Here is an 18,667-nt window from a genome sequence, read left to right on the forward strand (position 1 = left end):
AAACCTAGATATTAGATAATCAACTTTTTTCCCCCCTCTTGAGACAGGATTTCTCTGTGTATACCCCTGGCTCTCCTGGAATCACTCTGTAGACTAGGCTGGCCTCGAACTCACAGAGATCCACCTGGCTCTGCCTCCTGAGTGCTGGGATTAAAGGCGTGTGCTACCACCGCCTGCCTCAACTTGTTATTTTTACATAGTGATTTGGTGAAAATAAATTTTAAATTATTTAGAATTTAATTATATACATTGCTAGTTATTCTTTAACTAGAAACGATTTTCCTATATACCATGTGTTTTGTCAAAACATTTTATATTGTTGCTAAATTTAGGAAAGCAAGACCTTTCCTGTATAAAAAGATATGTGATGCTTGATTCTAATAGATTTTTGCCTCCAGATGCTTTTATTTCTATGGCCACTCTTAGAATTTAGCCTGTTGTTGTCTCTTGTGTCTTAACTGACTTCTCCCATCTTCTTTCCTTTCTTCTTTCTTGTGTATAATTTTTGAGCCATAGAAAGTTGAGATAAGGGTTAGCAAGATTGAATCAGTAGGTAAATGTACATTGTTGCACAGCCTGATGGTGTGAATTTGGTCCCCAGAACCTACATCAAGGTTACCCTATGACCTTCACACATGTGCCTGTGGCGTGTGCAACCCCTTATCATGCACACACATACTCAGAAATGATGAGAAGAAAGGACAATTGAACCAAAAGTATAAGTTCTCCTATATCCAGTCTTCCTCTTGTAGGCACAGTCTCCTCTACTATAAACACTGCATCAGAGTAGTATATTGGTTATGACTAGTAGTTATAACTATAATTGACGCATTATTATCTTTAAGAATTTGTACAGTTGTGTTGTACATTCTGTTGGATGGACAAATGTGTAGTGACATGTATCTACAATTCTGCCATAACAATAGTTTCGTTGTTCTGAGTGTTTTGCTCTATCCCTCTACACTAATCTTTGGCAGTCAGTTTTTCCTCACCTGTTTCTATACTATTTCCATTGTTTTTGTATGTAGCCATTTTTATTGCCTTCTTTCATTTATTATGTATATAAAAATCTACCTGTACTTTTTTCATGACTTGCTAGCTCATTAAATGCTTTTACTACTGTTTCATTGTCTATATGTACCTTACTAAGTAATATGTTGATAAGGTCTAAGCTTTTGCAGTTATAAGTAAAGATGCTATTAATGTGTATGTAGATTTTTCTGTGAACATACATTTTAGTTCATTTATATAAATACCAAGGCTGTAATAAATATCAGTCACTGAATATTTTTTAAGCACCTGCCAAACTATTCCCAAAGTGGTTATGGCATGTTGTGAAAGTTGTTTTGTGTCCTTAGCAGCATGTAGGGTTTTCTCTGTTTTTGGATTTGTTTTAGCTGTGTGTTGGTGTCTCATGGTTTTCACTTTCCTAGTGACATCTGATATTGAACGTCTTTTCATGTGCTTGTCAACTATGTGTCTTTGGTAAAGCATATGTTGAATCTTTTGTCTCTCTCTTTAAAAACTAGGTAGTTCATTTTTAAAAACAGTTTAAAATTCTTTAAGTAGCTGCCCTTTATCACATGTATTTTTTACAAACACATTTTTGTGTTACATGGGTGCTTACTTTTCTTGAACAGTATTGTTGAACAGAATTTGTATTTTCTTTTTTCTGAAGTTTTGTTTTTATTTTTTTAGGAAATGGATTGATTGTGTGTGTGTAGTTTGTATGTCTGTTAGAGGTGGTATGTGATTGGAGGACAGCTTGTGGAAATTGGTTCTCTCCTTCACCATGGGTTCAAGTCATTATCATACTGAAGACCATTTCTGCCTTTCCTGCTTTATATTGTATGAATTTCATGTTTCTCTTTACATTTAGGACTATGATTTGTTTAGAGTTTAGACTGTCCTGGACTCACTTTTGTAGATCAGGCTGTCCTCGAACTCACAGTGACCCACCTGCCTCCGCCTCCCAAGTGTTGGGATTAAAGATGTGCACCACTGTGCCTGTGTTGTCTAACTTCTTTGGCCTGTTGCAGATGTACTTTATAGGCAGCAGGAAAGACATTGGGCAGAACCTGGTTGTTGTAGAATTGAAGACAGACATATGCATGTAGGATGCTGGGTCAGTTGTGCAGAGCATATGGTTCTGCATGGAAAGAACACTCAGGGATTTGCTTTGGGTTTACTCTGAGGCTTTAGTTGAATCCTGTAAATTCTAGCAGCTGTCAGGAAGAGGGGAGGTGGAGAATAAGTCCTGCCCCTTAAGTTAGGTGTGGAGGTCAGAGGAACACCGAGAAAGCCCAGAGTTTCAGGGGAGACATACAAGCCCAGGCTCCTGAGTCCCAGGGCAAAGGGTTCCACCAGGAACACATGATTAGAAGTAGAGTAGGGCAGTTTATTAAGATAGGAGAAAGATTCCTAAGAACGGGAATGTGCTAGAGGGAGCGCTAAGCTAAGCTAAGACCACTTTCTGCTACTTTCTATAAAACACTTCTTTAGTATTTTTCAGAAACACAAATTTTGCTAGCTGTTAAACTCTATAAAGGGTACTTGATTATGCCTAGAAGGAGAAGCTTTGTATTTTTCTGCTAGTGGTGTACGTATGTGACACGTTACATTTTGAGGCCATTTAAAAATAGACTTAACCAGACATGGTGGCTCACACCTTTGGTTCTAACAGTTGGGAGACAGAGGCAGGAAGAGCCCTGCGAGCCCAAGTCCAGCCTAAATTTATATTGTGAGTTCTAGTACTACATAGAGAGACCTTGTCTTTAAAACAAACAAACAGTCAAACAGCCTTTTGTCTTAAAGGCTGATCAGATTGCTATTTTTTGACAAGCTCCAAGGAAGTAATTATATACATGGTCAAATACAGGCATTATACTTGTTTTTAGTTTATAAGTATTTGCCTGCATGTATGTATGTGCACGACATGCATGTCTAATACCAAGGATGCCAGAAGAGGAAATTGGATCCCTGAACCTCAGTCACAGACAGTTATCATGGAGGTGCTGGGAACTGAACCTGGGTCCTCTGTAAGAGCAGCCAGTGCTCTTAACTGCTGAGTCTTCTCTCTAGCCCCTATGTTATATATTATTATTATGTATATTATATATGTTATATATTGTTATTTTAAAGTGAAATTTGTAATTTTAAAGGAGTTGTGCTGTGTCTTGTAATATTGGTTCAAGTTTAATATTCTAGTTTCTGACTAAGGTAATTTCATAAGATTGTTTGTAGACTTTTATTCACATTCTTTTCTAAGACAAATAATCATGAGTTTTGGGCCTTGGTTTATTATTTCTTTTTGTTTGTTTTTTCGAGACAGGGTTTCTCTGTGTAACAGCACTGGCTGGCCTGGACTCACAGCGATCCGCCTGCCTCTCCCTCCCGAGTGCTGGGATTAAAGGCGTGCACCACCACGCCCGGCTCAGTTTATTATTTCTTAAGCATGTCTGTTATACCTGCTACTATATTATGGATCTGAACTGTGTGCATAAATGTTCTGTTAGTATTTGTGCTCAGTACCTGAAAAATAATGGCGTGATATGCTACATGTAGGGCTGTGTTTGCTGTGGTTTTGTTGGTGAGGTTGTTTTTAATGAACATAGTATACAATTATTCATAATACTCTCCTTTAAGCATTTTTGTACCACTCAGAAATATCTATTCAGTGAATTATTTCATAAAATAGCATTACCACTTGTAATAGCAAACCAAGAATACTGGAAGCATAGCAAAAAGTGCATGCTATTTCTAAACAGGTTTTTAGTGAGTTCTGGCTCCACTGGGTAATTTTTAAAAAGGTTCTTAGACACATTAAAGTGCAACCTCAGACAATGCATACTTTCACACATATAGAACTTGATGGTCCAAAACTGACTCGTGTTTTTCCGGCTTGGCAATAGAGTATAAGAAAAAAAAAAAGCTCTATAGTTTTAATTATTAATAACAAGTATTATTTTAATCACCAGATGAGAAATCCCTGCTGGAACAGAAACCTTCTAAACCAGCTGCTCCTCAAGTCCCACCTAAAAAGCCCACTCCACCTACCAAAGCCAATAATTTATTGAGGTCTCCTGCAACAGTGTACCCAAAGCGACCAGAAAAGCCAGTTCCGCCTCCACCTCCAGCAGCCAAGTAAGCCTTAACCTAATATAAAATTAGATACTGATTATCTACCTTTGACCTAAAAGGCTCTGCTGCCCTTCTAGGTTGAAATATTTGTTTCCTATGTATTTTTTTCTTTGTGGGTTATTAATTCTGTTGAATGATACTTTAATAGTCAGAATAAGTGAATGCACCTAAACTATTTTTTTCATTTCTGATTTTGTTATCAGTCAGGATTAGCAGCTTCTGTCTATGCAGTTCTACAGAAAAGATGGAAATTAGTATGTTACAAAAAATATTTAATGCCATTAAATTCCTATTTAAAAGTTCTGTTTAGCCTTCAAATGAATTTTGCATATTTTTCTCATTTCAGAATTAATGGAGAAGTTTCTACAATTTCTTCAAAGATTGAAACTGAGCCAGTTTCAAAACCAAAGCTAGACCCAGAACAATTGCCAGTTAGGCCAAAATCAGTAGACTTTGATGCCTTTGTAGCCAGGAACGCAAAAGAAACAGGTAAGCCAGAATGGACGAGATTGTGCATTCAAAAAGGAGTCAGATGGATTTTAGAGACTTTAGATTTGTGTATGCAACTTGGAGAAAGAAATAATTGCAACTAGTTGAAATGGGCTTAGAATTTAGTAGGCTGAGTAGAAAAGTAAGGTGCTAGATGAGCAGAGCGTAGCCCTGTCTCAGCAGAGGCTCCTCTGGAGGAAGGAAACGAGCAACACTGACACACACACTTAGTGCTTTATTATGTCTTTATAGTGCAGTGACCGTGTCTCTTAAATTAGTCAGAGTTGAGTATATTATGGTTTAAAAACATTTGAAAATGAGGAGCTAAAGAGATGGTTCAGTGGTTAAGAGTACTGGCTGCTCCTCCAGAGGTCCTAGGTCTCTTTCTTTGCGCCCATGTGGCAGCTCACAACTGTCTGTAACTCCAGTTTCAGGTGATCCGAAGCCCTCTTCTGGCTGCCGTCTGTACCTGCAGGCATGCTTTTTAAAACATGTGATAGTAGGGTCACACAGCCGGTCAGTGCTTGCAGTGATTGTAGTTTATAAAGCTTTTCTTTTCATCTGGAGAAACTTTGTTATCTGCAAGAAAACATTTTTATTACTTATTAATAGGCCCTACTTTTATGAAATAGCATTTCTTTTTCTTTCTTTTTTTCCTTCGGGACAGGGTTTCTTTGTGTTATCTTAGCTGTCAAAGACTCGGTTTGTAGACCAGGCTGGCCTTGAACTCACAGCGATCCACCTCCCTTTGCCTCCTGAGTGCTGGGATTAAAGGCATGAGCCACCATACCCAGCCTCTAAATAGCATTTCCTAAGATTTAGTTTTTTTTTGTTTGTTTGTTTGTCATCTTGTGTTGTCCATACTTCTTCCTGGTTCTTTATATAGTTGGAAAAGTGGAAAGCTGGAAGCAGAGACATTTTGGTGAAGTTCTACCTTTTAAGAGCATTAGTCATTACTTTAGGTAATAGATATTATTTTGTATAGCATGTTGCATTTCTTTTGAGTTTCTTACATTTCTCAAAGGACTTTTTCATGTATATTTTTATCTTATTTTTATTGTTGCCCTAGGAAACAGATGCTCCTTTACCCATTTTATATGTAAATAGGATTAGGTGCAGACTCATCAGTATCACTCACGTGCAGAGACAGTGCTAAGGCCCTTGCATAGAGATGAAGTGCCTGATGCTCTTCAGAGAATCTGAGGGTTGTAGGAGACTGGCTTCAGTGCCAACATTTTATATTTACATTTAAACTACAACAGTACTTACACTTTTTGTCATAATTTTATAAAATAATGCTACTTAATTTTAAAATTTAAAATATCTGGTTTTTCTTCTGTCTTTTCAATTTATCAATGCAAAGGCTTTATTCTCAGTTTTTAAAAAAGATTTATTTATTTATTACGTAGATGGTATTCTGCCTGCATGTACACCAGCAGGCTAGAAGATGGCACCAGATCTTGTTATAGATGGTTGTGAGCCACCATGTGGTTGCTGGGAATTGAACTCAGGACCTCTGGGATAACAGTCAGTGCTTTTAACTTCTGAGCCATCTCTCCAGCTCTGTTCTCAGTTCTTTAATCATTTGATTTAAATATTTTCTAAATCCCTCTGTCATACTTGCATCCTCCCTTTTCTAGATGAGAGATCTAGATCCTCCCTTCTCTACCTTTATTACCAGTGTTTGGGAGTTATGATGCTGTAGTTTAGGAACGTTCACTGAATATACTCTTTGTATCTTATTTGTTAAAAATTGATCTTACTTACTTTTAAATAATAAGTGGGAAATTATTTAAAATATATTATTTTTATAGACCTTAGTAGTAAAACGATAGAATTCTCATAGCTTACATTTTTTTGTTTACTCAAAATATAACCAGAAATATGTTTTTAAAAGTAATAGTTAAAGAAAACCTGGTTATTTATGCAAATTCAATGCTTTAACTAAAAACAGCTCTTGATACTATCTTTCAAATTTCTCCAGTTTTTGTGATCTTTTTTTATTTTTTGGTTTTTTGAGACAGGATTTCTTTGTGTAATAGCCCTGGATGTCCTGGAAGTCTCTTTGTAGATCAGGCTGGCCTTGAACTCATAGAAATCCACCTGCCTCTGCCTCCTGAGTGTTGGGATTACAGGTGTGCAATAGCGTGCTCTGCTCTATTTTTTGTGATCTTTACCACAAAAGTCTTACATTTGGTTGTATTCCTTTGAGAAGTGAATTTTGTTTTTGTTACTTTGCATCACTCTTAAATATATGTTCTATTTGAATTTAAGGTAGCAGAAGGTTTAAAACACTTTAGGTGAAATAAGCTTGTTTAAATGGTTTATTTTTATTATTTTTCAAGTACATGTGTGTAGGTAGGTCTGTATGTGCGTATATGTGTACACACACACACACACACACACACACACACACACACACACACACACACACACACACACACACACACACATACAAGTTCAGATTTTTTTGGAGGCAAGAGATATAGGATGCCCATGGAGCTGAAGTTATAGGTGGTTTGTGTGCTATCCCATATGGTGGCTGTAAACTAAACTTTGGTCCTCTCCAAGATCTGTTTTGTTGATTAAGACAATGTCTCTCTGTAGACCTGGCTGCCGCACACTTGCTATGTGGATCTTACAGAGGTCTACCTACCTTTGCCTGCAGAGTGCTGGGGTTAAAGGCATGCGCCATTATACCTGGCCTCGGGATAAGCTGTTCACTGCAGAGCCATCGCCTCAAGTTCTCAAGTTTTCACTTTGTTCATTTTTCTCTCTCTCTGTACATCTACTAATAGTCTTATTTTTACATTTATAGCAGACACAGTTCATATAACTATTTTAAACTCCTTATTGGAAAATTTAAAACTTGATGTTTGTCTTATGTCCATAGTGCTTCCTTACTCTTCATGTAATTGACAGGCCTCATGGAAAAGAAGTTGAAAAGTTACAGCTTTTGGTTTAACTTTTTTTTTTTTTTCTTTAATAAGTAAATAGTAATTTGGAGATACTGAAATTGTCACAAGGCAGGAAATTAGCAGTGAACTTTTCAAGTAACTGTCTGTGAGTCTTTTCACTTAATATAACTAACTTCGGTGGTGTACCACACTTTATGCTCTTTCTTCAGTAATTATGAATTTTTAGAATCAAGTACAAATACTTTACTGAGCAGTTGTTACATCCTTTGTAGCATGCTAGACACAGGTTCTTTCCTAGGATAAAAGGTCTTAGTGCTGGCAGCAAATAGCTTCTCTTATAAGCATCATTTCAAACAAAATTAGTATCATACTCTCTTTGTTTATAACTTTGATATACATTTCCCTAAGGTAACTTGATAATACTTTTAGTGAACATTTGTTTTTACTATGGCTGCTACTTGAGATCCCTGAGGCCAGCTGTGAAAATTTCCACTGATAAAACATGTTCCACTCAAAGGCTTGGTTTTTGAGCATTCTCAGTTTTGGGCTTTTCAATCTGTCCTTATACGATAGAAGTGTTCTACTTCTTCTGTGAGTTTTGGGTTGAGTACAACCTCAGATTTGACATTAGGCTGGAGCATAGTTTCTAAGTCTCAGAAAATGTAAAATAGGGGCTGGAGAGATGGCTTAGTTTTTAAGAGAGAGCATTGTTCTTGCCAGTACCCACATTGGACAGCTGATAACTGCTGGTAGCTCTGGGTCCGAGGGATAGGACATCCTCTCTGAACACCTGCGTTCATATGCACATAACCCACAGAGACACCTCATATAATCAGAACTAAAATATATGTCTCAATAGAAACAAAATGTAAAATATACACAAAAACTTTATGGAGATGTGTGCATTATCTTTTAAGTAATGTGATATGAAATAGTGTTAGGGAGACTCCATGGACTTTGTTGTTAAAACTGTGGGTTTTATGGATCTCTTTGAGTTCGAGGACAGTCTGGTCTACAGATCAAATTCCAGGACAGCCAGAGCTGTTACACAGAGAAACTCTGTCTCTAAAAACAAAACAAACAATAGAAACCCAAAAAACCTGTGGGTTTTGTTAAGTAGCTGACTGATCATAAGCAGGCTTATTTTTCAGATTATTTTCTTGCTTAACTTGTGACCAAATGGCCTTGTTTATTCTTTGACCTGGAACATTGGATGGGGAAGTTACTGTGGATGTTTGTTTATTAGCTCCCTCAATTCTTTAGTCCAGCTCATTCTGACTCTGCTTTGATCTATTAAGAACATGATTTCCTTACCTCATTCTCAGAATTAATTTCCTATTTATATAGCTACAAAAAAACCATTGATAGATAGGTGTATGTATATATTCTTTTTTTTTTTTAAAGAAGTCATTCCTAGAATATTCATTTGACTTTTCTTTTTTTTTTCTTTTAATGGGAAGAATTGTAGTTCCCACACGAGTGTGTTCATATATAGCAGTGCTACAATTGCAGAGCTATTAAGAACCATGCTTTAATTTCTTTTCTTTTCTTTCTTTCTTTTTTTTTTTTTTCTTTTTTCTTTTTTTGGTTTTTTGAGACAGAGTCTCTCTGTGTAGCCTTGGCTGTCCTGGACTCACTTTGTAGACCAGGCTGGCCTCGAACTCACAGCGATCCACTAGCCTCTGCCTCTCAAGTGCTGGGATTAAAGGCATGCACCACCACGCCCGGCTTCTTTTCTTTTTCAAATGCTTCATCAACAATTAGCTTTAGTGAAAATATCATTACCATTACCAATTAATTATAAATCAGCATGATTCAGATATTTCTAAAATAATTTTTTATGAAGCAAAAGTATTTTTCAGATTGCTTTTAGATGTCCTGGTAGCATTGCAATTACATCGAGAAGTTCAGATGAAGTGTCGTTTGATATAGCCACATTATCTCTTTTGACTGCCTTTTCTCTTCGATAAATTATTTCAAGATTAATAGTAAATATATATCGATTCCAAGCCATCCATGATATTGATGAATAAATTACACTTTCTCTTAATATTATAGTTTATTTACTTTTCTTTGAATTTTTTAAATACTTACTCATGTATTCCTTTCAGGAAGAAATTATGATTAAACTTCTAAAATAGACTACTATTAAGTAGTAAACAGATTCAGATTTGAGATTTGTATCTAAACCAGGAGCAAAATGATATTCCTATTCCTAGTAGTCATTCTTTGCCTAGACCATGGAGAGTTAGCATGAAGGCGTTAGTGTCTTCACACACACACACGCGTGTGCTCGCACAAAGATGTCGAAGATTGAATTGAATCAAATTTATAGTGAATTATTTAAAAATACTGTTTGCTTTGGCATATTTTATTTTACAGTGTCATAAAATTAAAACCACCTTTATCATTATAATGCACCAAACACTGGAACCTGACTAAATGATGGTGTACTCTCAGTTACAGCTGTCTTAAAAGATGTTAGAACATTGATTTGTATCCTTGCTATAAGCTGTCCTTTTAGAAACTGCCTTGGTATTGTTCAGTGAGTTATATAATGTGGCTTTAAAATCTTAACGTATATTGAAGTTGATAGTAATTTAAGTTTTTCCTTTGGAAAGGCAAAGGAATAAATCTAAAATCTAGTACACATTTTATGTAAGTTCAGATGGCCTGTGGTTGCTAGACATTAAAATGCTTCTATTCATTCTACAACTGTTCTTTTTTTCCTGCTTTGTAAAATAATTTTTTTGGTTTAGTCTTTTTTCTAGACATTCCTATCCTTGACTTTTCTTTCCAGATTTTGTTTCCTAGCCTGTTTGCCATGTTTCCTCCCTTCTTACGTGTCAGGAAATTATCCTACCCTTCTCCATTTTGGTAAGATAACAATTTATAAAAAAAATCAAAGTAGTATATTCAATATAAGTAGGTGGCGCACATCAATTTTTTTCCTTTGTAATTATGCTAAAAGTGTATATGTGTGTTTGTCTATTTATTCTAACCCTTTTGGTTTTCCATTTTAAAATAAAATCAGATTCAGTTTTGAAAACCTTTCTTGATTGTAATGTAAAATACTCTTTTGATAATATATCTCCAAAAAATTGGCAACCATAAAAATCAGATTTTCTCTCCATAATTGGTTATTTCATTTGGCTTAAAACAAAAACAAAAACCAGTCCATGTCTTTCTCAGAACATACAGAAGTGTAAGTGGCTGTCAGAGTGACAGGTGTGACTGCAGAGTCCATGGCTTTTATGCCATTTTCACAGTGTATATCCATTGTTAATTAATCTTAGCTCACTCGCAAAGGCTTTAGGTGAATCATAAATCTAAAATGTGCACTATTCTACTTTTATCTGATGTTGTAAATGGAGAACCTGAGAGAGTTTTAGAATGTAAAATTGTCTTGGTGTTTTAATCCTAAATTGGACGTATGAAGACATTTTATATGAATATGCTGCACTTTGTAAATCTACATTAAAAATTTTTACCCTTTCTATTTCATTTTTCTTTAATTTCTTCCATATTTTTGTTTTGTTTCTTTTTTTCCTCTGCAAGCTGCTTAAATATGCATTTGAAAATTATTTTATTGGTCAAAATGATAGGCTTTTACTTTCCAAAGTCTTTTCATAGGGCACTAATGCACATTTATCACTTAACATATTTTTAAGCCTATATTTATAAACAGAATGACATATGCTCACATTTAAACCAAACCTTTTAGATTTCACATTTCATTTTCCACTAATGTTGCTTATTTCTTACTATGGTTTGCTATATTTTGTAATTACAATTATCAAAACACCAGGAAATTAAACTGAATTTTTAAAATAGTCTCTGTTTTGATGTGTTTTTTCAAGGTGGAACACACAAAGCAATCTATAAAAGCGTAATAGTCAACCAGTACTTCTAGCTCTACTTGCGCATTTCCAAAGTGATGTCCCAAATTTACCTTCTATTCTCCATCTCTTAAATGAACATTCTGTAGATTACTTTGAATGTGGAGTTTGATAATGTAAAGAAACAACAGATCACTAAGTTTGGACATGTAAATGTCTGATAAGTCTTACAACTGTCAGAGAAATGGTAATAAGAAAGATGAGTCTCTTGGAAGATTGGGATATTTTGGCTATGGTTAATATTTCTAGTTTTTTTTAATCCAAGCTGCAGGAAGTTACACTGATCATAGCAGTATCAGAATTTACAAAAGCTTCTTGTACCAAGAATCGATATCTGAGCTTCAGCGCAATTAACAGTTTGTTTAAGATATTTTTAGCTACACTAGAAAACTCCAGGCAGTACATACCATTGTTTAAGAGGTATGTGTTACCATATATATCTTGTATGTCCTTAAACACAAATTATTTGTTCCAGGGTCAACTAGCCTTTGATTGATGGCAGAGAAACAAATTAACATCTGTGTAGCATTTGCACTTGGTATCTGATTTGTGTTAGACTTATAACTAGTTCATGATTCTTATATAATATCTAAGTTTTGTTTGAGTTCTGACTGTAACATCTGTATATGTTCATGTAACTAAATCATAACTTCACTTTACATTGATAATACATAGAAATCAGCAGGGTATCAGATACAATTTAGTCCTTCAAATTTGACGTTAGTCTCTAAGTTGTAATTAACTGAGAGTTTGAGTAGATTTTGAAAATGTGAGACCCTTAGATGGCAGCTTATTACTCAGTTCAGGGTAGACACTTCTTCCTGGAAGAACTTCTTGTTGAACTTGACTCCATTGGAAACAGGTCTTACATGGCTAAAGGGTCTCAGTGTATCTGGAACAAAGGTTGAGTTTTTATTTTATTTTTTAAAATAAGAGCATGGGTATTGTTTTCCAAATGCATATATAAAGCACTGGTCAGTTTGTGAGCTCTTCAACTTAGTGGTGGCTTGTATGTAATTCATGCTGTAAGAAGCCAGAAATACGATCTTTTGCCCTTTAGAAGGAACAACTCTCTTAGTAATTCTTACTTCTATTCTCTAGATACTGTAAATTTTGATGACATAGCTTCCTCAGAGAACTTGTTACATCTCACTGCAAATAGACCCAAGATGCCTGGAAGAAGGTTGCCTGGCCGCTTCAATGGTGGGCATTCTGTGAGTATCCCTTACTTCAGAACATCGTAGAAGATGAAGAAAGTGCTAAGAAGTGAGTGAGCAGATTTATAGCCACTCCTAATTTTAAACATCCAGAATCACTTTATGATTCTTTATTTAAGAAAATGCAAATAACCTGGGCATGGTGGCACAGGCCTTTAGTCCCAGCACTCGGGAGGCAGAGGCAGGTAGATCTCTGTGAGTTTGAGGCCAGCCTGGTCTACAAAGAGAGTCCAGGACAGCCAAGGCTATCCAGAGAAACCCTGTCTTGAAAAACAAAGATTAATTAATTAATTTAGGAATAAGATATGTTCAGTTCAATAAGGTATTGCATGAAAGGTTCCAGAATCATAAAATAGAGTTGTCATGAGCCCACAGTCACAGAGCACAGGCCAAAGGGGAGCAGGGACTTTGTTCAGTCACCACAGCAGGGTCATTGAGCAGCAGATACAGCGGTCAGGAAAGGAGGTGCCTCCTCCCTACAGGTAAGCCCTTCTTTTGTTGGGTTTGTTTTCCCAGCTCAGTCACTTCTTGCCATGCTTCTGTTTGTGTTTGGAGTGTGAATGTACTTCAGTGTTAATATATATTATATCCATGATGTTAATACGAGCACAGTTTTATATCCATGATGTTAATATGAGCACAGTTCATGAGCACTTTAAAATTACCTCAGTGGAACCATGTTTTATTTCTATGAGGAAAGCTAGTTTTGCCCTTCTAATATGCAAAAATGCTGTTCAGCCTGAAGTTATGTGCTATCTTGTCCACAGCAGTGAGCAGCAGAAACAGCAGCAGTTAAGTAGTGATAGTATTGGCTGTATGGCACCAATGCTTATTAATTAGAGTTTCCTGTTTGTAAAATCTGTGTCTTGTTTTTGTTTTAAATGCTAAATATTTAGCCAACCCAGAGCCCAGAAAAAACCTTGAAGCTACCAAAAGAAGAAGATAGTGGCAACCTAAAGCCATCAGAGTTTAAAAAGGATGCAAACTACTCTTCAAAGGTAAATCCACCATAGCATAAGATTTGTTTAGTTTTTTTGTTTGTTTTGTTTTGTTTTGTTTTGTTTTATCAAGACAGAATCTCTCTGTGTAGCACTGAGTGTCCTGGACTCACCTTGTAGACCAGGCTGGCCTTGAACTCACAGAGATCTACTTGTCTTTGCCTCCTGAGAGCTGGAATTAAAGGTGTGTGCCACCACACCTGGCTTGTTTAGTTTTTAAGATATGGTGTAGCCATTGTAATCATGAAATTTAAGATGTACTTTTAGGATTTCCCCCCCTCTTTTCTGCCAAGACAGTAATTCTTGCTGAAAATTGCAGTCCTTCCATTCTCTTCAGTTCTTTTAATAATAGAAACACTTAAGCTTATTTTAAAGAGTGTGCTACATGTTTCATATTCCCAAGGCTAGATTTGTACATCATTTCATTTCTTATTAAACATATACTTGGCAGGGGCTGGAGAGATGGCTCAGAGGTTAAGAGCACTGACTGCTCTCCCAAAAGTCATGAGTTCAATTCCCAGCTACCACATGGTGGCTCACAACCATCTATAGCAAGATATGGTGCCCTCTTCTGGTGTCCAAGCAGAATGCTGTATACGTAATAAATAAATCTTTAAAAAAACATCTGATTTAAACATATACTTGGCAGTAGTTCACATAAAATACTTTGGTGGATGGTGCCTGTTTTGTCTTTTTTTGAGGTAGGGTCTCTCTGTGTGGTCCTGACTGCTGTGTATTTTCATATGTTGACCAGGCTCCCTCAATCAACTTGTGTTCATCCTCCTGCCTCCATCTCCATAGGCATGTGTGACTATACTCAATTCTCATAAAATAACCTCAGCCTAATTACTTGTGAGGGTTAGCAGATTAGAGATTATGGTTTGTTCACTCACTGTTTAGTTTGGGTTTTGGCCCTCTCTTAAGGCTTAGTGGCAGAAGGGATGGACTCATCTACTACATGGTGATCTTTCTTTTCTAAAGTTTACTCCCCCCCCCCCACCTTTCTTTTTTGGTTTTTCCAGACAGGGTTTCTCTGTGTATCCTTGGCTGTCCTGGACTTACTTTATAGACCAGTCTGGCCTCGAAGTCACAGCAATCCACCTGCCTCTGCCTCCCGAGTGCTGGGATTAAAGGCATTCGCCACCATGCCCAGCTTAAAGTTACCATTTTTATTGAAGACATGTATTACAAATTATATATAAACTTAAGGGTTGTTTTATTCCTCATTTTCATTCCAGAATGAATTTATCATATATATTTAAATCTGATTCTCTATTGTCATCAGTCTCTTGTAACCTTTCTCAAATTGCTGATTTTAGTGAAATTCTCAGGTAGTCTGTGGACTTAACTAAATTCTTCATAATCCTTCTAAGTGAAGCTTTAGATATTTGTGACAATAAAGGTTAAAATAGCACCGTAATGTTGATACACTATTACTTGTAGATAACTCACTAGACAAACCACTCATTAAATAAGCCAATGAATATTTTCCTTCTTTAAAAATAAATAAAGCCACTAGTGATTACAAACTTATTTGTTTGGTTATTTATTTATTTTTCCCCAGCAATGAATATCAAACTGCTTTTGGAATTTCTGAGTTTTATCATTTATCTTTTTAAAAATGTTTTGATTATAGTCTTTCCCCTCCCCCAACACACGCACGCACGCACGCACGCACGCACTATTCCCCCTCTCCCGGCAGCTGTTATTTGCAGGTAGCTTCTTTGCCAGGATGAGACTGTGTGTTCAGTTCTCCTCTGAGCTGGGTTTTGTGTGGCTTGAACTTGTCCAAGGTTGAGCATGCTATCCAGTCTCTGAGTTCATACCTGCATCTGCCCTGTTGTGTCTGGAAACACTCTTTTCTTTGAAGTCACCCACTACCTCTGGCTCTTATCTCTCTGCTTACACCCTTGAACCATGAGGGAAGGGGCATGAAATAGACATCCCGTTTAGGACTGAGTACTCCCAAGTCTCTTATTCTCTGCACATTGTCAGTTCAGGTCTCTGCCTTAATTACCATCTACTACTAAAAAGCTTCTCTAATGAGGGTTGAGTGATGACTGACGGGGCATTGTGGTTGGAACTCACAGTTCAGGCTGTAAGCAGTCCCACATCCAGTGCAGTGGGTCCCCTTTTTCTTGAAGTGTGAGTTTAACATCCCTTTTCTAGAATGCTTGAAGTCAGAATTTTGGAAAATTTGCAGATCCATGCGTGCGCGTGCATGTGTGTGTGTGTGTCAGGGCTAGAACTCAAGACTAAACATAAAAGTCACTTGCTTCATCTAATTCCTTATCCACACTTTGGCATGCCTGAAGATTCAAATGCATTACAAAATCTGGCATAGAATTTTCCTCTTCTTCTTCTTCATCTTTTTTTTCCCTTTCTCTTTTTCTTCTCTCTCTCTCTCTCTTTTTTTTTTTTTTTTTTTGGTTTTTTGAGATAGCGTTTCTCTCTGTAGCTTTGGCTGTCCTCGGCCAGGTTGGCCTCAAACTCACAGAAATTCACATGCCTCTGTCTCCCTGAGTGTTAGGATTCTGGTGTAAAACTTTTAAGATTGGGATTTTCAGATGGGGAATGTTTAATATGTGCTGCATTAATTGCTTGTAATAATACTTGCTGTAAGAGTACTGCGAGCTGGGATTGTAGCTCCAATTCCCTAGTTTATATAAAGCCCTGAGTTTACTCCTGAGTGCTGCATAAACTGTGCTCTCAATACTTGGGAGGTGGGGAGGGGCCAGGAAGACTGAGACTTCAATACAGGAGGATCTGCAGTTAGAGGCCAGCTGTTCTCCATGTGGACATGTGTTCAAAATGAAAACCAGAATAAAACAATCTTCTGATATTAGATATAAACACAAGCATAATGGGAAATTTTTTTTATGTTTTTCAGCCATCTCTTTCAGCACCTTCAAGTGCTTCTAAAGTAAATACAGCCTCTTTCACAACTCCATCAGAACTCAAAGCTAAAGTAGAAGCAGATGATGGTAAAAGAAGTTCCCTGGATGAGCTTAGAGCCCAGATTCTTGAATTGTTGTGTATTGTAGATGCACTGAAAAGGGATCATGGGTAAGTAACCTTTACTTTCTCCTAAGCTTCCCTGAACTTGTATTTAGACTTTGTCAACTGGAGCCCTAATCTCCTAAGTATACAAGTGCATGTGTTTCTAAAGACATTTGTGTAAAAGGACTTTCTTTCAGCAGAAACCTTGATGGGAAAACTTGTTTCAGTGGCTCAGTTCTAGAAGTTCTGTATGTACCTGTGTGCTTAGGCAGGAGCTGCCCAGGCACAGGTCTTGAAAATATTGAGAAAACTGCATTGATATTCTGGTTATGATCTAAATCCTCATACTTACCTCTTGGAGGACTTTGACTTCTGTTTCTGCTAGGCTTACATTAGATGGTTACAAAGTGAATGAGTCCCAACTCACAGGAGACCTCTGATGCCCTCCTGTTAACCCTGAAAGTTTTTATTGTTTAGTGTAGTGTTATGGGTCAAGCCCAGAGTGTTGTGTGTTGTAATGCACTCCATTACCTACCTACCATGCCTACAACCCTGAAAGTTGTAGTGTGTGTGTGTGTGTGTGTGTGTGTGTGTGTGTGTGTGTGTGTGTGTAAAAAGTTTAGGCCAGGTGGTGGTTGTGCATGTCTTTAATCCCAGTACTCAGAAGGCAGAGGCAGGTGGATTGCTGTGAGTTCTAGGCCAGCCTGGTCTACAAAGTGAGTCCAGGACAGCCAAGGCTACACAGAGAAACCTTGTCTCAAAAACCAAAAAAAAAAAAAAAAAAAAAAAAAAAAAAAGAGAAGAAAAGAAAAAGAAGTTTAAAAGATACCCTATTGCAGACCCCTCCCTCTTTTAATGAAGAAATCAGGATATAGAAGTAAAGCTATTTACCTCTTGATTGCACAGTTCTTTAGTGTCAAGACCAACACTAAACCTTTCATCTTTTATTGGTTTACAGATCTTTTCATCTATTGATAGTTTAACCATAATCTTGCAAAAGTTCCATGGGTAAATCAGATGAAAGATCAACTAATGTAATTACTCTGACGACCCCATCTCATCAGTGTGTCCCCTCCACCAAAGGTTCTTATATAATTCATGCCTAGTCCCTGAGCCTAATTTTAAGTAGTTCTCTCTTAATTTGTACCACGCCTAAACTTCTGTTTGAAAAGTAGTATTAACAATATAAAATATGTCCTTGTATAGTGTCATATGCTTTTAATCCTAACACTGTGGAGGCAGATATAGGGAAAATCTCTGAGTTGAAGGCCACCTTGAGTGACACAATGAGGTCCAGGCTAGATTCTACTTCAAATAACAAAATAAAAGGAAAAAACAAAACAAATAAACAAAAAACCAGATGGGAACAAAAATTTTAACTAGAATAACTACTGTATATTATCTAATGAATATATTATGATTATAGAATTTGTCATTTGATATGCCAGGTTTGCACATAGTAGAAGCTGTATATTCATTACTCTGTAAATGTTGAATACCACCCACCAGTTAAAAAACTCTCCTGACCAGGCCTGGTGGCCCATGACTGTAATCCCATTACTCAGAAGGCAGAGGCAGGTGGATCTCTGTGAGTTTGTGGCCAGCCTGGTCTACAAAGTGAGTCCAGGACAGCCAAGGCTACACAGAGAAACCTTGTCTCCAAAATCCAAAAGAATAAAAACAAAAAGACAAAAACAAAATAATTCTCCTGACTTGTAAATTTTGTTGACTTACACATTTGATAGCAGTTTGTACTCATTTGAGGCAGTGTTTCAGATAGCCCAGCTTGGCTTATACGCTCAGATTTTTTATGAGCTTTTGATCCTCCTGTCTCAATTTCCCAAGTGCTGGAATTACAGATGTGTGCCACCACAGCTAGCTCAAGTGTAGGATTTTTAATGAAGTAGCATTTGCATATATGAATTGCCTATAGGTTCTCTTAACTTATCTGTAAAAGAATAAGGTATTATTGTGTATATTTACATATTTTAGAAGTCTTTCCAAAG

General features: G+C 36.8%; 1 protein-coding gene across 1 annotated transcript in view; it reads left to right on the forward strand.

The window, feature by feature from the left end:
- The window catches only part of Cd2ap (CD2 associated protein), an 82,426-nt gene that overhangs the window by 57,165 nt on the left and 6,594 nt on the right, over positions 1-18,667 (forward strand). The window contains exons 12-16 of the mRNA XM_051152938.1: positions 3,978-4,143; positions 4,487-4,629; positions 12,548-12,660; positions 13,560-13,661; positions 16,552-16,727. Coding sequence (XP_051008895.1) covers positions 3,978-4,143; positions 4,487-4,629; positions 12,548-12,660; positions 13,560-13,661; positions 16,552-16,727 — 700 coding nt within the window. The remainder of the gene's footprint in view (positions 1-3,977; positions 4,144-4,486; positions 4,630-12,547; positions 12,661-13,559; positions 13,662-16,551; positions 16,728-18,667) is intronic.

Source organism: Acomys russatus, chromosome 11, assembly GCF_903995435.1.
Source record: "Acomys russatus chromosome 11, mAcoRus1.1, whole genome shotgun sequence".
NCBI lineage: Eukaryota > Metazoa > Chordata > Mammalia > Rodentia > Muridae > Acomys > Acomys russatus.